The sequence below is a fragment of the Oculina patagonica genome, chromosome 4 (assembly GCF_052425735.1).
Source record: "Oculina patagonica isolate OP01 chromosome 4, crgOcupat, whole genome shotgun sequence".
NCBI classification, from domain to species: Eukaryota; Metazoa; Cnidaria; class Anthozoa; order Scleractinia; family Oculinidae; genus Oculina; species Oculina patagonica.
In genome coordinates, this window is record NC_135761.1 from 56,149,726 (window position 1) to 56,169,518 (window position 19,793).

The following is a 19,793-nucleotide window of genomic DNA, read 5'->3' on the forward strand; positions in this document are numbered from 1 at the left end:
AGTCTTTTGCAAGTCGAACGAAGCAAGTGTTTACATTGTACTTCTTTACGGCTCCACGGCTGTCATCAAGACTGCTATATTACTTGAAGCGAAATTCAGCTTAAAGTGGAACAGGTTTGTTGAAGTATAAAAGGACAAAACCAAGATTGAAAGGTAACAAACTTTACGGAAGTGCTGAGCCTAGTTTTATGACGTACACTGAATGAAACTGTGTCAGTTTGCCGTTCTTTCGTAAATTATTTGCTGCTTTTCTACTTTATTGAATCGCTCTTGTTGTGTGTTTACAAGTGTTATTAATTAAACTTTTCGCATCAATCCTTTTGTTTTGCGTAGTTAATTTTACTATGGCATTTCTGTGATTGTGGTAGGCACCGCTGATTATTTCTTGTTCATAAAGTTCGCCAAATTTGCTGTTTTTCAACCATTTTTCCGATGGAACTGTCGCTTCCGTAGAAAAATTTTAGCTTGGCAAAAGTAACGCAATCATTTTCCAAATAAGGTCAAACTAAGGTATACGAGCTGACAACCGGGATTGAGTGAACCAATCAGAATGCTAGAAATGCAATATCCGTGGCTGAAAATTTAATAATATGGAATATCCCACGAGTCACTTGTATTTTCTCGTTATACACACGAGCCTTTAGGCGAGTTTGTATACGAAGAAAATACAAGTGACAAGTGGGATATTCCATAGTATACCACGAGAAAGTGTTGTGTAACTATTTTATACCATGCCATAGAAAATACGCTCACTAAATTTCATCGAGAATAAGATCGCAGCGCACGATGGGAAGGTTGGGTTGAATACCATCGAATATACAACGGCTTTCCTGTATTCTGATTGGCTGTATTTTCTATGGCATGGTATAAATGATTTTAAATTACGTTCTAGAAATTACCCGCGCGTATTATCTGTAAAACCGTCAAAGAAGGTGTCAATATCTTTCCTACTGTGTGTGCTAGGATAGCACTGGAACTTCTGCCACTGCACGTTTTCAGCTGTTCGGACTGCAGATGTTTGGTTGGGGTTCAAGGATATGCCAAAGAAGGAGGCGTTGTTCAATTAAGGGACTGCTATAGTGGAAGCCCCTGAAAAATCAAGTTACCTATCCTCCACCAGACGGCTAAGCTGTTTAATATAATTTACTTTTTCAGTCAAATCACTTTGATCATACCTGGGGTGGCGCAGTTTGGTGATCCTTCTCCAATACTCACTCTTGTTCCTCGCAGTTCATTACCTCTCCTGTCTACGCAGTTGCAGACTGATCCACGGCATTGAACATCATCATAGCTACCATCTGGCTTACAGCGAGGAATAAATGCTCCTGGTGCTGCGTTGTCCGTTTGTTGCCGATACTGATGCTGGCACACCGTGGGTTGTTGGTCTAGAGTGGCAAATGAAATTGGCAATTTTATTTTGTGGTTAAGTCTGATGTGGCTTCTTATGTGAGAGAATGGTCCGGTTTAGTCATACACAGAATAAAAGTGCGTTCTGACCGTTAGATCCATTTTGTCTAAAACTGGCATTGTGCTGCATCAAATGAGAACGTTTGATGACCTGATACCAATGACTCGCCAAACTACAACCCAAGACAAAAATAGTTGCGAAGGTTGAAAATGAACGCCTTGATGCCAACAACTTTTAAATACATCTAATTTATAGGAACACACGTAACAGTGTGTATGCCCCCCCCCCCCCCTCTTCTCCATATTAATGTTGAAGCATTACTGAGCATTTTGATAGACAATATGGTGTGATAGAAGTCTCTTGGTATACTTCAAAACTGAATGAGAGGGAGCGGGTACCGAAAACTAAGTCACCTTCCCAACATTTTTTACTTGGGTTGTGAGCAGGTCTTACATAATTCTAGCATGTTTCAATTGTTGGTCTAGACGGGAAATAATACCTGCTTTGGTGCAGTTTGGCTTAACAGGAAGCTCTGTTCGCGACTGTGCGATCTCATCTCCTCTCTCATTTACACAGAAGCAGGCTGTTCCTTGGCACTGTACATCTTCGTAGGATCCCTCTGGAGTACAGAGTGGCTTGAAACGCCCTTCCATATATTCTTGTTGGCATCGTGTTCGATCAGTACCTGAAGGGTGGGCAAGAAAAAATATTCATCAGTTGAGTGCAATATAGAAAATATTATCTACCAGTTTTTTAAACCCACTGTCGCGCTTACCCATTCCAGGACAGGTAACGAAGTCCAGTGACCGTGTACCACGTTGCTCCACTCCGAGGCTGTTGACACACCAACATTCCCTTGTGTTCTCTGAACACTGTACATCTTCATAGCTGCCATCTTCTTTGCAGCGCGGCACAAAGCGATCAGGGCTGTAAGGGGTTTGAAGTGCGTTTTCTACCGCTAGCTGACATGTTGTTGGAACCGGTGCGACTGTAAAAAACAAAGAAAATATCATCTCTGCACTAAAGCAACATGCTATTCAAAAGTAATCTTTAAACAGGCTTCAATTAAAATACATTTACCTGGAAATACATCTGTTGGTCGAGAAAGGGCTGCCTTTTTGACAGCTCTCTTCAGTGGATCTACTGCATCCTGAGGGAAAACAGCCTTGGGGTCACTTGCAATGGCTTTGAGTTCGTCTGGGTCAAAATTGTCTCCCATACCAACTGGGATAATCTCCACATCTTTCGCAATGAGCCCGGCAACGGCGTCTGGTAAGGGAACTTGTTTATTGTCCTTTGTTTGAGTGCTTCCAACAAAGACTACCAATACCTTTTGAAAACAAGGAATGTAGGTAGATCTTTACAAACACAAGCTAGTATTGGTCTATAAGTGCGGAATATTGTCTTCGTTTACATCTGAAATTTTTGATTGCATTTTTGGAACCTGGTAGTATGAGTCATCGATAAAAAAGTCTTACAGTTCTGACAAGAGAAAATTAAGACGTTCGATGTCATCTTGACATTATCAAGTTATGTATACTTCATGGTAAGTATTGAATAACACTAGATCATAAAAACTAAGGTATTACAGGTAATAAATAGTTGGAACTAATATAATTATTAATCCATCCGACTTCTAGAATATGTAAACAAAACAAATGTTATTACTTTCAAATTTTCAAGATGACAACAAAACATCGTCGGATACCATTTATTTTTATTTTGTAGGACACCTTTTGTGTTATTAATTTTGCACCAGGAAACAACTAACTGTGTTACGCTCTAACAGACTAAGCAGACAGCGTACAAACAATAACATGTTTTGAACCGCGAGCTTTGTTGTCTCATACAAACGAATGACGATAAGTTATAAAACGCACATCAAGAATGCGTAAAATGACAGCTAAACATGTAAATTCGGAACATGAGTGCTCCTCTATTCCTTGACTTACTTTTGGGACATCCTCAAGGCTTCCACCTTTTATGCTAAATAAATCAGAATCCACAATTTTCAACCCTTGACCAAGTCTTGCGGCTCCTTGGTCATGTGGAGTCTTGTCAAGAAGGTCTTTGACTGCCTGAGCGGAACGATTCTTCCCATCAAGAGGGAAGCTGAACTGCACTCTACTGTTTCCACTGTATGTTGCGGCGGCAACACGTGCACGTCCACCGCTGATATTAAACGTGTCAGCAATTTGTTTTGCTATGTCAATTTGGGCGAGAAAATCTGGGTGATTGATTTGTCCTGATCCATCGAAAAGGAAGCCAAGTTCTACTGGTACATCGAGGATGTCTTCTGAAAGAGACAAATTATAGGCATATTACAAGGCTAGCCTCTTTGCGGTATCCGGTGGAGGGGGAGGAGGGTTTTGAGGGCTTCTCAAAAATGTTTCATACACCGAAGTCCAAATCCCGATAGAATATGGTATCCGTTTCACATCTCTACAGAATGGTCAGTACATACTTTTTCTTAATATTTCCCTTGAATAATCCCTTAAAATGTTTAAATGAATAGACTTTTCGGTGGGACTGTTCGAGATATTTTAAGAGGCCTTTGTAACTACCGAATTGACAGTTTTTCCAATCTTTTTGTATACTCCAACTCGTGAAATCCCTACACTTTTATATACGTTGAACATAAAAAAGAACCCCTTTCGAACGGAGACTTCCTGTATAGTTCACTATAGGGAGTAGCTTTCCTGGGTGCGGTGTTTGAACACTTACAGTACTATGTGGTAATGTGTAGATGTGATTACATTTAGTAAGTGCTTGTTGACGGCTTGCATTAAGTGACTGCTTATTTAGTGAACAATGCTCTTGTCAAGGAGTATTGCACAATTGGACCTACTTAATTCTTTACAAGTTTGACTGAGAAACTAATGAGGGTGTGAATATCAGAAACTAGCATATGTTATACCTGGCTTGTCACATCTTGGATTTCCAGGCTGTCTAGTGTTAGCAAGTTCCTTTCCATTCGCATCAACACACCAGCAGATTGCCCCACCACCTTGGCACTGTGTACTATTATAGCTTCCATCTGGATTGCACTGAGGAACATAGACGCCTACCGGAGCACTGCCTGTTGGGCCGAGAACCTGTTGTCTATGTGCTTGACATGGCGTGTACCAAACTAGAAAGATGGTTGCAAAGCAAGATATTAGTTATTAGTATTTTTTATTTGAACGGCACACAAACAAACGGTATGCTAATCTTCCCAGTTTTGTAGTAAGAGAACAAAAATGCTATAAATATTGCACAAAAGTCAAACTGGCTTATTTTCCGATTATTTCCAATTAGTTAAAATAACGGTAACACCATGTTACCTGCAAGGTTAGGTATTTGCCGCTAACTTTCAGTAGGACCTAATATGACTAAGAACGTGACAGGTACTATGTGTACCAATAATGTTAGCTTACCCGGTGTGGCGCAGTTTGGTATTTTCTTGCTTTGTGTCTCAGTAAACTCAAGTCCATTTATGTTGACACACCAACAGTTACCGCTCTGAGCATTACACTGGACATCTTGGTAGCCTCCATCGGGGCGACAGTAAGGAACATAATTCCAAAGTGCCACCTTTCCTCCAGATGCTCTCTTAACACGATCCTGGCATGTTGACAATGGTGCTGTAGACGCAGAAGACAAAAGGAGTAAACGCCGTTAGAAGGGCTAGTTCACGGTATTTTAGGTAATTCTATTTATTTTCGTTAAGTAAGACCTCTAAGCTTCAAATTGACAAAGCAAAAGTCTTTTATTGGCAAAATCACGGCCACATAACAAACAAGTTAAGGATGATTTTTGTTTACAAAAGCGAAATTCGTTTTAATCTCCTCGAAGTTTGCTCATCCATGCCGCTTTTTGGCCTTTCTGTATTTCTTTTGAGCTCTTCTACAGTTTTAAGCCGTTATCGTGATATTTCAGTTAATTCTTTGACAAGTTGATCAGTGCCGAAATTTCCTAAAATTGCGTGACATAGCCCATTTAAGGAGTCTTACATGTTCTGTAAGAAACTGTTGACGACAAGATCATAAAGATGAATTGCAAGATCATAAAGGTGAATTGATTAACATTTCCAAGACAAAAACTCCTCGCTTTTGAACCAAACGTCAATTAAAATAGGCATTTACCTGTTGCAGAGCATTTAACCACACCAAGGCTTCTAGTTCCAAGGATCTCCTCACCATTTTCGTTCACACACCAACACTCATCTGATGACTTGTCACATTGAATATCGCTGTAAGAACCATTAGCCTTACACATGATTTGAGGTGACAGAGAGGATGACAACTGAGACGCAGCTTGCTTTTTCTGGCATTCAGATAGTGGTTTGACTGTAAACAAAGGAACAATGATAGTTAATAAATAAGATGCAGCTAACTGCGACTGTAAACTTAATGCAAAATAAGCGTTTTAATCGCTATAAGTACTTTTTCTTTGTACGCATCGTTAATAAGTGGAAAAATTTGCCTAAACACGTTGTACATGCTCGTTTAGTAACTCTTTTGGAACAGACGAAAGACTTTCATGGGCTTGACTGAAATTGTAAATGTCTTTGAATTAATGAATTTGGTTTTGGATTTCTAAGAAATTGTTTTAATATACGGATAACCTCACGAATTTTCTTTTTAAAGTTCCAGTAGCACAAAAATCATTAGAAACATACCTGGATCATCATCACAGTTTGGCAGTCCATCTCTAAGAGAATTGACACTGGTGCCTCTTATTTGATTGCCATTTGCATCCACGCAATAACAGGTGCTAAGGTAACACTGCACCTTACTGTAACTCCCATCAGGGGTACATGATGGAACAGCACGGCCTGCCACTGGATTTCGCCAGCTGTCTTGGTACTGCTGCAGACAAGGTGTTAGCGGGTCTTCTATGGACACAAAATGGCACATTTATTCGAGGAAGAATAACGAATATTTTGATAATACAAGAATGGGAAATGTTTTTTAAACTATTTTGTGTATTTCATTAACGCACGTTTTAAAATGTACCACTTTTATTATTTATTACACACTTGATGCTTTTGACATTGCTGATCCCAACAGTATGGACAGCAGTAGGCAGGACGCGTGTCACAGATCAACCTAGTAAAATGGCCCTGCTCACCACGGGTCTCTCGTAGCTCAGTGTTTAGAGTACACAAACGGTTTCTGGCCGTGTGTTCGATTCCCTTCGGGCACTCGGATTTTTTTTCCACGCTTGTGACATAATGAACATTTCATCTTTAACGTAAGGCCTGCTTCTATTTTTTGCTTACTTTGTCGTGGACACTTGACTTGATCTTTAGACCGTGTTCCAGGTATTTCATTTCCATCTTCATCAACACACCAGCATTCGCTACTCGATCCATCACACTGTACTTCTTCATAAGTTCCATCTCGCGTGCATTTTGGGACAAACGTGCTTCCGTCTATAAGACTCTTCTGGGAATGCCTCTCGCATTTTTTAAGAGTGTCATCTTTAGAAGATATTTAACAATAAGATTGTGAGCTCGAGATTTCTATGAGGTAACAGTTGGTTAAATCTCATGGTCTCTCGTCACCTGTCACCTCATAGAAATCTCGAGCTCATAGTATGAATGTTTAGTAAAGCACAAACAAAATTTATTTAAATAACGAATTCAAATTTTCTCTTCCTTTTAACTTCATGTAGCATAAAACTTGAAGCTTGAACGAATCGCACGAGGGCTAAATTACAGCTGTGTACGCGCTAATCCTTTTTCCAACTACTTCAAGTTTTAAGAGCTGCGTAACAGCGGCTGTGACGCTTTTTAGAAATAAATAATCAAGTAATATTTCAAAATCTTCGCCCAAAACTTCGGGGAACGAAGATAACGCGACCGTTTCAATGACGACCTCCAGCCACTGCACACTAATGGCTAACGGTGTTGGATAGCTCTGCCAATCAGATTGCAGTTTTTGCATTGGTAAAATAGTGGAATTGTAATAAAAATAAATAGAAAACTTATAACACTTCAGTTATAAATGGCCAAAAAAATATACAGGTTTATCACCACTGGCATGTTCCTTAATCTAGTTTTCGTAGACAGAAATGGGAAATCGACACTATAGGCTTATCTAACGGTCCGTCGGTAGGTCGGTCGGCGGTCAGTCGGTCGGTCTAAATTAAAAGTAAATGCCATATTACACCAACCTAGATCTTTACAATGGGGCATTCCTTGACCAATGTTCACTTCAGTGCCAGGAATACGTATCCCATTGACGTTGACACAGTAACAAACAGAACCATGACACTGCTGTGCTTCAAAGTTTCCATTTGCTTTACAACGTGGTATAAAAGCACCTGGTGCTGGGTTGGCAGAGTTATCAGCTCGCTGACTCTGACACTTTGTAAATGCTGAAAAACGAACAAAAAACAACATAAGAAAACATTCAAACCTTTGGATTGGTAAGTGTGAGAGCACGCAAGTTTTATGATACGATGATACAATATAATCTGAAAGAATAAAATAGGTCATGTAAATGTTTGTATCCACTAAGTAATGACACAGTCGTGGAGCAATTGTTTGGTTTTGAATAGCAGAAATAACATTTCCTTTATGTGCAGATCCTACCACTTCGAATGATGTACATATATTTAATTTGTAGAAAGGAAAATAATTTTATTGCATATTCAAACGAAAAATCGGAGTATGTCTTGTTAGCGCCGAGGGTCTTACTTCGGAATGCTGGAATAAGTTCTTGAAAGATCGAATCAGGGGCATCGAGGACCGCTTCGAAGGCTTATACTAAATTATCCATTTACGAACGCTTATAGCTGTGTGATATCGGATTTACTACTTTTCTTTAATTATAAGGCAGTCGAGAGTGTCAATAACTAAATTTGTGAAACTAAGTGCTTAATTACCGGTCCAATATTTTGTAATTGCTTGGTCGGGTAAAGTTTCCAAAGCTCTTTTAACGTATGCACGTTTTTTTTTAGTCTACTGCATCACCAAAGTCATTCTCAAATTTTCATGGGCACCACGAATAATAACAAGAAGGTGCACTCAAATAAGTGTCTGACGCGCCATGTGGGTCTCGGAAGCTTAGGACTCACCTGGATCAGGGCCACACATCAGGTCACCATCTGAGACATTCTTTCTTGAGCCATATATTTCAATACCATCCTTGTTCACGCAGAAACAGTACGACTTGTGACATTGCTTATTGGAGTAACTACCATCCGGTTTGCAGCGTGGTAAATACCGTCCTTTTAACAACCAGTTTCTTGACTTTTCCGCATATTCCTTCTGACAAGGTGTTGGGTCTCCACCTGTATACAAGAAAACTTGAAAGTTATTTCTCCACCACATTAGCCCGACAGAAAACGTTTTCTGGTCAAGTGTTCGACGCCTGTCTGTTGTTTACAAAAACTGAAATTTAGTGACATTTCTCTTCGGTTGCTTTGTTTGTTAATTAAAGGTTTTGTAATGTATTTTTTTTGTATCGTACATGTGGTAACACTAAAGGTGTAGTGCGTCTGGGGTTAGTGTATTCATCCATATACATGTATGTGCTTCGCCTTTTGCAGACGTGTTTTACTGTAATTCACAGCACATTAACGTACGTGATAATGACGAGTCCTGTTCTACAGGAAAAGCAAGTAATAACGACAATAGTGAGTTAAAGATTGAAATTTACCCTTTTTCACCTGATTGTAGCAGTAATTGTTCTCTGCGACCAGCGACATTTCAGTAAGGCGAGGACAAATTCCTCACACTCGACACAATAGAATTTAAGTTAAACTGAATTGCTTACCTATTGAAGGACACTTTATAGGTCCAGTGGTTCGGGTCCCTGTAATTTCATAGCCATTTTGGTCAACACACCAACACTCCTTGGACTTGTCATCACATTGGATTTCTTCGTACTGTCCATTTGCTTTGCATTTTGATCCGGATCGTTGCGGGATGACTAACTGATCGTCACCATTGTTAAATCGCTGGCAGATTGTCACTTCGGGATCTATGCATGGTAGGAAGAAATCAGCCTTTTTCACGAAAAGTATACAGTCTTTTCGTAGAAGACAGTAGGATTTAAAATAGCACGAGCCTTTATCTTAGCAGAGCATTGACTGCCATTAAGGCATTCCTAACACGCTAACTGCTTTTCTGGGCAACAGAACATGTAAAATCAAACATAATCGAACTAAACTGCTTCCTTACGCAGGAACGCGCAGCTATCAACCACTGAAATTCTTATTGAATATAAAGGTGAGATAAATAACTTACTGTTTTGGCTAAAGGGGTCAATACTCGAAAGCGTCCTTTTTTCTATATTAAGCGGGTGCAGATGTTTACCTGTTTCAAGGATAACGCCAGTTGGCTTTATAATAACTAATATATACATTTTTTTAATGGACGAGATTGTTTTAGTGAAGTAGATAGTCCACGTATACAAACCCACATAAAATTAATATGCTCTTGATATGCGTAAAAGCGTTATCGAATGCTATATGACATTTAGCGTCACGCCTCCCGCTAGTACCTTTTGTAATTGCTTGGGCAATTTTGGGATGGGCTTCTTCAATATCGCTGAAAGGGTTTGTTCTGAAGATGAACGGTTCTGTACTTGCTGCTCTCACGGCATCTGGAGTATCTGCTGAAGGATCTGTAGTTACAACATACACATCGACGCCTCTATTCTTCAGTTGAGTCACAGAGTCAATCCATTTGTCCTCAGGAGGCCATTTTCCATTTATAAAGAGAACAACAATCTACGGAAAAAGGTCAATGAAACACATGTATAAGAATAACAGCTTTGTGCTTTATGCAGGACTTATAAAGTTGAAGTTTATGTTAACATGGAGCATATTAATGCCAGTGCGTCATCTGGTGTAATCATCCGTTGAGGGGTAGCCCCGGAAAAAAATTACCGGTTTTTAAAATAACATACTTGTTTTGTCGCCTGACGCGATCTATTCTGTGAAGTAAAGAGGTCATCCCGTGCCGCCTGGAACGCAAGGTCAACCCGTGTCTCGGATCCTCCTAGTTGGGCAACGCTGTTGATCCTCTCTTTGACTACTGTGGGATCGTAGCGTCGAGTATCTGCAGAAGGAAAAGGGACTGCCACTGGAGCCGATGAACTGTACGGGATAAAGCCAATTTGCGTTCCACTTTGCGAGACATCGAAGTTATCGATAATGGCTGAGATGGCATTCAAAGTCTTTTGCCAGTTTACAGAATCTGATGAGTCCGCTAAGAAAGCAACGTCCAATGATGGAATGGTACCTGTAGAAAGAAATAATTTAAGCTCATTCTTGTTAAGATCTTTTTAATGCCTTAAAATTGATGGTGTGCATGTTTGCAGAGATTTCAAAGTCACGATTACTAATAAATGCTAATATATCCGTAGTTGATGACAATGCAGTATATTACAGGATACTAAAATCATTTGATGTTTATGCCTATAATAAGTCTATTTCCGAAATAATATATTTGAGTTGGCTATATTCGTCTAAAAATAAGTCTTTTAATGGCAAAAAATTATAAAAAAGCAAAAATGAATAAGAACAACAATAAACGCAAAACGAAACCGTTAAAATAGAATGAAATGAAATTAGATGAGTTTATATCCAACACGTGGAGGGCTTTTACGTCATACACCTTACCTGAGCGTATCATAGCATTGAGCTGAGATGCAATTATGGGTAAACTGGCAGTTTGTGATCTGAGGACATTTTCTGGCCTCGATGCTATAGCTTCTAACTCCGATGGTACCACATTTGGCCCAATACCTAATGAGTATATGTCCACGCCAGTGTCTTTGAGCTGGGCTGCAGCATCAGCTAATGGTGTGTCAAGTGGCTGTTGGGTGGACTGAGGGCCGGTGGTGACTAACACAGCGATCTATGGGAGATGGAGAGTATTTTTGTATACAGTGTAGTTTACATCTGTTTCCTCACTAGCCAGGACACTTTGTATTATTTAGTCTAACCTGCGATCAGGCATTTTTTCCCTTGCAAGTAGGGAGGGAGGGCATGATCTCAGGTTATATTTAGTTCGGCGAGGAGTGATCAGTAAGTTTTAGCACATTATCTATATTGCTTTAAATGTAATATTTGATACTTGTATGATATCTAGAACCAAACGTGGAAAGCTTCTTAAAAATAAAAAGGCGACTTTTTAAGAGGCAGGGAAGGTAATTATTCTTCAAGCTTTTACTACCTTCTTTGCATTTGGTCTTGATCCTCCACTTTGAGTGAACAGAGCTGTGGCAGCACGCTGCAGTGCCAGGTCAATACGTCTATCACCTTGAATCTGAGTTATGGGATCAATGAACTTGTTGACAGCATCCGGTGTTAGGTTTTCATCCCTTATTGTATTAAAATACAAAGAAATCGATGGCGTAGAAGTGAATCGTATTATACCGACTCTTGCGCCATCGGGTGCCGAAGTGACACCTAGCCCATTGACAACTCTTTTCAAAAAATCAAGCACAGCTCTCCAGTCGAATGCTTCAAGTGCCAAGGTTTGGTCAAGGATGATTCCAACATCTAAGGGTCTTTTGCCATCTAACGAAAAGAAAAGAGTGGGTAAGCGTCAAGCTACTAGAGTTTGTCCACCTTCGTTTAGCTTTACAACGTTTCAGTGAAGAATAAAAGTACTAAAACATGCCTGACGGGTTTATGATTAGGTTTACCTGGCCGTGGGGCAGTGCAGTTTGGTCTTCCATTGGACAATACCACATTACTTCTGTAGATCTTGGCGCCATTTGCATCCGCACAGAAACATTCTTGGTCTGCACATTGTGTCTTGTCAAAACTTCCATCTGGTCTGCAACGTGGTGTGTAGTCCGAGGGATCTCTTCCTTGATATTGTTTTTCACATGTGGATGCTGGCTTGCCTGAAATTTATATAATGTTTAGGAATTATTCAATTAACTTTTACTCCCAACTGCAAACGTTAGTGTGATGTCGAGTAAGGAAAAAAAAGAAAAAAACCTGGAGCATTTTGTTTAAAGCTAAAGCTATTTTAAAAATATTAAATAGATATTTAAGAAATAAGAATTGTTAACTATACCAAATGGCAGGAGTCTGAGGCGACTACCGAACAAGAAATCTATCAAGTTGCAGGGAGGAGGCTTTGAAGCCTGGACCTTCAGATTACAAGTCCAGCTACCTAACAGTAGTACCAGTCTTGTCCAAATGGAGAAGAAGGAGGTGGAAAACTTTTATTTTATCTCTAATAATGAAGTTAGCGCTTTGTATAACTTATATAATGGTTGGTACGCCGAAACGTGCTTCCGAAGGGTGCACCAGACAGGATTACCTTAGTTAAGTAAAAGCTTATTTGTGTTGCTTGCATCGCGCTATCTGTTGCATTGTCATACACAACAAACGTTATTGCACTTTAAAACCTACCAGCTTGAGGACATCTCAGATACTTGGTAGTTCTTGACCCTGTCAATTCTGAGCCAGACAAATCTACACACCAACACTCTTTAGTCATTGACTTGCACTGAACTTCTTCAAACTGTCCATCTGGTTTGCATTCAGGTCCACGCATCATTGACCCTTGAGACCTGACCTGCTGGGCCTGACAAGCCGTAGGTTTTATCCCTGAAAAGAAGAAAAGTACAATTTTACTGTGAATTATTATCGAAAAAGAGGCAGTACCATACAAAATAAATCATGGGATTGGCAAAACTTTTATATGGCTTCAGACAAGGTTGTAGTAAATAGCTGTTATGGTAATATTGTGGCCATTTTTATTTGTAAACCATTTTTCGATGATTCACTATATTTCGTAATCCACCCAAACTATCATAGTTAGATTAACACGATTATAAGTCGGACTTAATAGAACAGAAAATTTGATATAAGCTATTCATCTAAACAAGTATCCCTTACAATAAAGGAGATTTATCAAAGAAAAATATAAATTTAAACATCAAACTTCAATCCCCCACGTGCACTGTCACTTCATGCCACGGTAATAGGCATTAGTTGAAGTGACTAAATAAAGTAATTTATTTGTTTGTTTTCTATCTATCGAATTCATTTAAAACAAGTCAGTTACCCTTGTCGTCACAAATGGGTCTTCCATATCTGACATTGAGACGAGTGTCTGATCGCTCGTCTCCATTCTGATCAACACAGTAACAGTATGACATATCACACTGCATCGCCTCAAAACTTCCATCAGGTTTACATTGTGGAATCTTCGAATGGGGAGTATAATGGCTGATGGCATATTGATAACGTCTTTGGCATTCTGACAATTTCTTGTCTGGTTTTACTAAAAGAAGTAAATTAAAGCAATGTTTAGCGACCTACATGTATCCCGAAACATTTTTAAAATAAGTTCAAATACATGTATAACTATTATTTTATGTGGAATCCAACACAGCAGTTACGTGATAAAGAAATTTCATGACTAACTGATACATTAATGCCTAATGACTTTTATTGTAGTAAAACTGGGAAAAGAACAAAAAATGTATTGTCAGTAACACCAGCAATGACAAAAACAATTTTTATCGGCTGTAAGCACTTCCCTTATCAACCTTTATTTTTTGATACGGCAAACAAGCTAATACTGAAATTTTGACTTTTTTTCATTATATACCACTTATTAACCGAGAGTGAGGTCATTACAGGGGAATCTCAGACCGAGGCCTTGATGTATTGACCGAGCGACAGCGAGGTCAATACATCAAGGTCGAGGTCTGAGATTCCCCTGTAATGACCGAACGGACGAGGTTAATAAGTTATTTATTATATGGCCTTTAAGCACTATTCAAAAAAGAGTATAATAAAAAACACTGGAGGTAAATCTCGCTCTCGCTCTCTGTGGCTCACTTGGTCCTCTCTTCGTCGCTCATACTGAAGAAATATCGGTATGCTTATATTTTTCTATCAGTTATTGAAAAGATAGTTATATTTTGTCGGCATTTTTTGTTGTTTTTGCCCCCTCGCTAGTAGCTTTTACTCAGAACTCAAAAAACCGTCGAGCCGAGAAAAAATTTCATAATGCCCGGTCATTACAAGAAAATAATGCCCGCTCAGCAGCCAATCAGAGCGCGCGTACTATTGTAGCCATATAATAAATTGAAATATTACCAGACGGTTATTATACCTGTCCTGGTGTCATAGTCAAGGTCGGGTGTAACAGAAGGTAAATCATCTCCCACATAGGTATTCTCTGTAATATCATTCAACTGCGAGCTGTCAACAGATGGTCCGATTCCAACAGCATAAATTTCAACCCCTCTTTGCCGCAGTTGTCTTGCAGCTAACCTCCAGGCGTCTCTGTACTGTGATGGCCATCGACCATTTGTCAAGAGCATCAAAACCTGGAAGCCAGGAAAACAAAGTTGTGTTGTGAATAATAACATGACTTATTTAGGTAAGATAAGATTTACATAAAAAATTGGATAACAATCCGTTTCTATCATGTCACAAGCCAGGCTTATATCCGATGGGTAATTCAAGTATAGTATACTTGTCTTTGAACTGAGGCATATTGTCAGAAAAATGTTCAATGAAGGTGATATCTTTTAAACTGCCACAGTGACGTACTCAGTACTCAGTGCTTTTCGTCATGGCTGAGAAAATTATTGTTTATTAGATGTGGTATATAACGGTTAAAATGAAACGTTTTAATGCTTTATGACTTATGTGATATATAGAGTAGAAAATCATTCAGTGGTGAAAGCGTTATGGAAAAAATACACGAAGATGGTGCAATAATTTTTACATGTTATTTTCATACTATGTAAATATGCAACTTTTCCATCGTATATAGCTTTCTATATAATGTTCAAAATTCGGTTTTTAACATCGAATAGAAAGTAACCAGGCTGAAATAAGCTATTAGTAAACATTTAAATACAGCTGCAAAACCATATCTCCTTGCCATTATGTTCTATGCAATTATTTAGGAGTAAATTATGTTTTTTTTTGGTTAGGCCAGGTTGCCTTACGAATGATGCTCCATTAGTCGCGACATTGAGCAGTACAAAGGGGTCGACACTCAAGCGTTTAAAAGGGGACTGTTAACTTTCCAAAACTTAGACCTTTTCAAACATAGTCTTGAGACTAGAGTATAAAGGTTACCGCAAAAAGATATTTTAATGTGACGCTTTTGACTGTTCATGTCTAATACATAAGGTTTAAGATCTTCAGAAATCATCCAATCTGCATTGTACTTTGAGCGTTTTATCGCGCTATGTGAATTGTTGTTGATTCAACATAAATAGCAAGTTTTTTCCCAAATCCTGCATCAACGGTTGTAACTAATGCATGTATTTGAGTGATCTTTATTTCAACTTTAAAAGTACATAGAAAGGTATGTTACATTATGGTCAACATGGAATACATAATGTTTGGCTTGAATAAGGATTCTTCAAACGCAATAACAAAAACATTTATTGAGCAATCCATTGAACGTCACGCTTGCATAATGTTTGTGTATCTTAGGTAGCATAAACTACATCCCTTGTTACCTTTCTGGAGTCTGTCCTTGCCCCAAGCCTAGGTGTAAAGAGGTCATCTCTAGCAACTTGAAGTGCTAGATCAACTCTTCTTCCAGATCCGCCTTGTTGTTGTGTTCTGTTTATCAGCACATCCCAGCCTTCTGCTGCATTGAATGGAAAAGCTATCCTTGCGCGATCACTGAAGGTAATAAGACCAACTCTGGACCATTCGTCATTAACCTTGAAATATCTTTGGGTATTCTCCAGAATGTATCTCCGCCAGGAATTCCAGTCCACTGAGTCAGAGGAATCGACAACATAAGCCCAGTCCACGGGTACTGCACGCTGTGTCAAAGGACCTGGTCAAAAGAACAATATAGGTGTTATTCTTATTTGTCTTTTAACCCCTGTAAAAAAATTTTTGGGAGCCATTTTTAAGGTTCCCAGTTTAGAGCAGCTATAAAAGAGGCACAGCTCCGAACCACTTGGGTCGCTTATCGCGTGGTGACAATATCATGTGCCTCGCAAGTTAAATTAATTTGAAGCACATATCACACTGTTCTAAAGTACATATGCTGTTGTTAATCGCGTACATTTAAGAGCTATAACTGTTCATTAAAAACAAAGTAGAAATTTCACCTGTTGCTATTTCATTTAAAAGTTTGCGCGTTGGCTCTGTGCGGTCATCATACGTTTTTAAGATGTAGGCATCTCTTGTAGGATCACGCACGATGCTTGCCAACTGTGGTAGTCGTACTGATGTTCCGATTCCAGCAGAATAAATTTCGATGCCTCTATTTCTGGCGTCTTTAACACTCCGCAACCAGTCTAAGCTCTGTTGATCTTGCCACGGTGATGCCGTAAGAACAATAACCACCTAAAAAGCAGAGAGTAAGTTACGCATTCTTAAGTTTCAACTCCCCACACTGAAAAAATACTCGTACGGGGCAGCTTTTCATACCGAGTTAACCCTTCCCTGACGCGCGTAGCAAGCGCAAAAGTACACCTCTAACAACATCTGCGCCAACCGTAGCATTAATACAGGCTTAACCCTTTCAATTTCATTACGTAACTAAGAGCAAAGCTGTTTTTCATTTGTATAAAAGAAACACACACAAAGATCATGTGGTATAAGTTGACACCATTATTACACTTATGAAAAAGACATTCAGTAAGTAAAGTTTATCACATTTCCAAAATCCAAAAAAAACCGGCACAGAAAAACACGAAATGTACCTTTGGGGAAAAACCATAAGGGAAGTTCACTTGATGACAGTGGATAGAGCCCTATATAACAAGAACGTAAGACTCGTCTGCATAAAAATCAAAGTAAAAACAAGTTCACCCTCGGTAAAACTTCTCATGATATCTTTAAAGCTTCTCATGATGTTAATAGTTGTAACAAAACGCTGAATGGTAATGCTCACGACCGATATCAAGATACCTGGGTATGGAAGTTTTTATTTTATTACCTGTCTGACTCCAATTCTGCCACCCTGTTGGGGTGAAAAGAAGCTTGAAAGCAACTGCATTGCTGGAGTAAAGCCTGCACTAGATCCTCCTTGTTGCTGTATTTGGCCAATGAAACTTAAGACATCTCTTCTGGTGTCTTTAGAATTAAGAGGCATCGCGACTTTAGCTTCATCACCATAGGTTATCATTCCAAAACCGATATCTGAGTTTACCGTGTCATACAAGTTCTCAACCAAATATTGTATATATGCTAACATCTTGTTCCAATCCACAGAGTCAGACGAATCCACAACAAAGCCTATGTCAATTCCTTGAGGGTCACCTGTAAAGAAGTTTGATCCTTTTTAATTTCTTAAAAAAATAACATATACGGAGATATTTAGCTCTTTGTTAAACAGATTCGACTCTTCCCCCTAGAGGGTTTTTCTGAACGCTTTGATCAGCTTAACTATTTTATATTGAAAGGTAATGTTGCCCAATCCTTTTAATTTTGTGCAGAATAGTGGAAACAGTACTATTAACCGTTAGACTAAGACACCCGCCAATTCAGGCACCAACCGACCCACTCAGTCAGTCAGTTAACCAACCAACCAATCACTGTACCAACAAAACAGTGCCAAGCATGCCAGTTTTCCGCACATTTGAAGGACCCACGTTGTCTTCTTCTGACACCCATTATTGTTTACGTTTAATGATGACGATCTATTAATGATAATGACTATTTTCAATGAATGATAAAAGAACTGTTAAAAGTATATTTTGCTACTAAAAAAAGCTGTTACAAACGGAACATACTTGATACGTCCGTGGGTATAGCACTTGGTATGGCGTATCCGTCCAACAGGTAGCTGTTACTGGGCTGAGAAGTAATGCTCTCAAGTTGCTCCCTCCGTGCTCCTGGTCTCATACCATATGCGTAAATTGCTACTCCTCCTTCTCTGAGAGTTTTTGCCGTGTCTTGCCAGTCTTGGCTGTATTGAGATGGCCAGCTACCCGCTGTAAACACGACCAGAACCTACAGCCAGCCACAATACAACAAGTGGTTAGACAGTCATGTTGTAATATCTCAAAAACTAATGTAATGTTCCTGAGTAACCAGTAACCAACAGTCCATCGTTAACAGAAAACATACGGTACAATAGTAACAGACCAATTGAACTGTAAATGGTCATTGTATTTTTTACTGGATAAGGGCACCTTGGCGTTAATGGTAGGAGGGGGTTAACCTTGTATCTACACAGGTACAAGGTTAGATATATCGATTTTCTAGAACAGTGTGCTTCAACTAACAATCAAGTCGGGTAGTAAAGCCTTTTATGCCCAACTGGCATATGGCTCTCGCTGCATTACCCAGGTTCCTGTAGCATAAATTGTTCGAAGCGGCTAGAGGTCTTGCTACCCCCCCCCCCCCCCCCATGTGATGCTTGTCCACTACAGGTTACTCCCCAGCATTCTGTCAGGCTGCCCAACAATTCGCGGAACCTATTTATACTCTTAGGGAGAGAGGGGCACTTTTAAAGTAAATAGTCTACCCCAGGAACACAACACAAAGACCTCGACCAGTGCTGGAATTAACCCAGACAGTTCGACCCGGAGTCCAACTAACCATCAGGCCACCGCCCCTCCAGCAGATAAAAAAATATTTCTTTAGAGACCATATAGTAAAGGATGAAATGTAGACGTAATATAAGAAAGGAATTACAATATGGTTAGAAATTAAGACAAATTGGGAGTATCTCTACCTGATTGGCATCTCGTCTGGCCCCACTCTGAGCTCCAAACAAGTCGCTTGAGGCAGTTTCAAGCCCAAGGTCAATTCTGCGATCATCTCCTCCTTGTTGTTTAAGGGCATCAATTGCTTGCCAAATACTATTTTTGTTGTAGTCAACACTGCTTGAAGTAGGGAATGGCAAGGCAACTTTGCTGGATGTTGCAAAATACGCAATACCAACACGATCACCATCGAAAGAGATGTTCCTAGTTCCGACGTAACCTTTAAGCAGGCCCTGCATTTGGCTCCAATCAACGGCTGAGGATGAGTCGACTAATATGCCAAGGTCCATAGGAGGGTTGTAGTCTGGACAAAAGAAAATATTACATCAAAACAGCCACTAGGTTTAATCTACTGTCCACTCAGTAGAATACGGCGTGCAAATGTCTTGTATGATGGAAACCTGATTAGTATCTATAACGCCACTTTTTTACACGAAAAAATCGACATCACCTCCATTACAAATGAATGTGACATGAAACCTTCAGGTTTCGTTTCTGTATGGCATACAGAAGCAAACCTGATGAGTTGGCGGACATAACTACCGTTAAACACATGTTAAAGAAAGAAATTAAATGTAAACGATTACACTTTGTAGACGAATATTTAAAATACGAAGACGTTATAAACTGAATTGGACCTTAATGTATATGTTGACTTAGGAGGCCTTTGAGAAAATGTTTGAACAGCGTTTCAGATTGTACATCTAAAGATA

At 39.4% G+C, this 19,793-nt stretch overlaps 1 protein-coding gene across 1 annotated transcript in view; it reads right to left on the reverse strand.

Annotated features, from left to right (window-relative positions):
* LOC144650785 (uncharacterized) overlaps positions 1 to 19,793 on the reverse strand; it is a 130,754-nt gene that overhangs the window by 85,555 nt on the left and 25,406 nt on the right. The window contains exons 24-49 of the mRNA XM_078510528.1: positions 19,050 to 19,384; positions 18,103 to 18,322; positions 17,307 to 17,629; positions 16,474 to 16,711; positions 15,865 to 16,193; positions 14,496 to 14,712; positions 13,437 to 13,655; positions 12,779 to 12,976; positions 12,058 to 12,261; positions 11,583 to 11,929; positions 11,027 to 11,264; positions 10,312 to 10,646; positions 9,904 to 10,132; positions 9,175 to 9,381; positions 8,474 to 8,689; positions 7,568 to 7,771; positions 6,672 to 6,872; positions 6,069 to 6,284; positions 5,533 to 5,736; positions 4,825 to 5,031; positions 4,326 to 4,538; positions 3,361 to 3,704; positions 2,489 to 2,738; positions 2,184 to 2,396; positions 1,908 to 2,093; positions 1,176 to 1,385 (exon numbers count right to left, since the gene is read on the reverse strand). Of these exons, the coding sequence (XP_078366654.1) occupies positions 1,176 to 1,385; positions 1,908 to 2,093; positions 2,184 to 2,396; positions 2,489 to 2,738; positions 3,361 to 3,704; positions 4,326 to 4,538; positions 4,825 to 5,031; positions 5,533 to 5,736; positions 6,069 to 6,284; positions 6,672 to 6,872; positions 7,568 to 7,771; positions 8,474 to 8,689; positions 9,175 to 9,381; positions 9,904 to 10,132; positions 10,312 to 10,646; positions 11,027 to 11,264; positions 11,583 to 11,929; positions 12,058 to 12,261; positions 12,779 to 12,976; positions 13,437 to 13,655; positions 14,496 to 14,712; positions 15,865 to 16,193; positions 16,474 to 16,711; positions 17,307 to 17,629; positions 18,103 to 18,322; positions 19,050 to 19,384 (6,303 nt within the window). The remainder of the gene's footprint in view (positions 1 to 1,175; positions 1,386 to 1,907; positions 2,094 to 2,183; positions 2,397 to 2,488; positions 2,739 to 3,360; positions 3,705 to 4,325; positions 4,539 to 4,824; positions 5,032 to 5,532; positions 5,737 to 6,068; positions 6,285 to 6,671; positions 6,873 to 7,567; positions 7,772 to 8,473; positions 8,690 to 9,174; positions 9,382 to 9,903; positions 10,133 to 10,311; positions 10,647 to 11,026; positions 11,265 to 11,582; positions 11,930 to 12,057; positions 12,262 to 12,778; positions 12,977 to 13,436; positions 13,656 to 14,495; positions 14,713 to 15,864; positions 16,194 to 16,473; positions 16,712 to 17,306; positions 17,630 to 18,102; positions 18,323 to 19,049; positions 19,385 to 19,793) is intronic.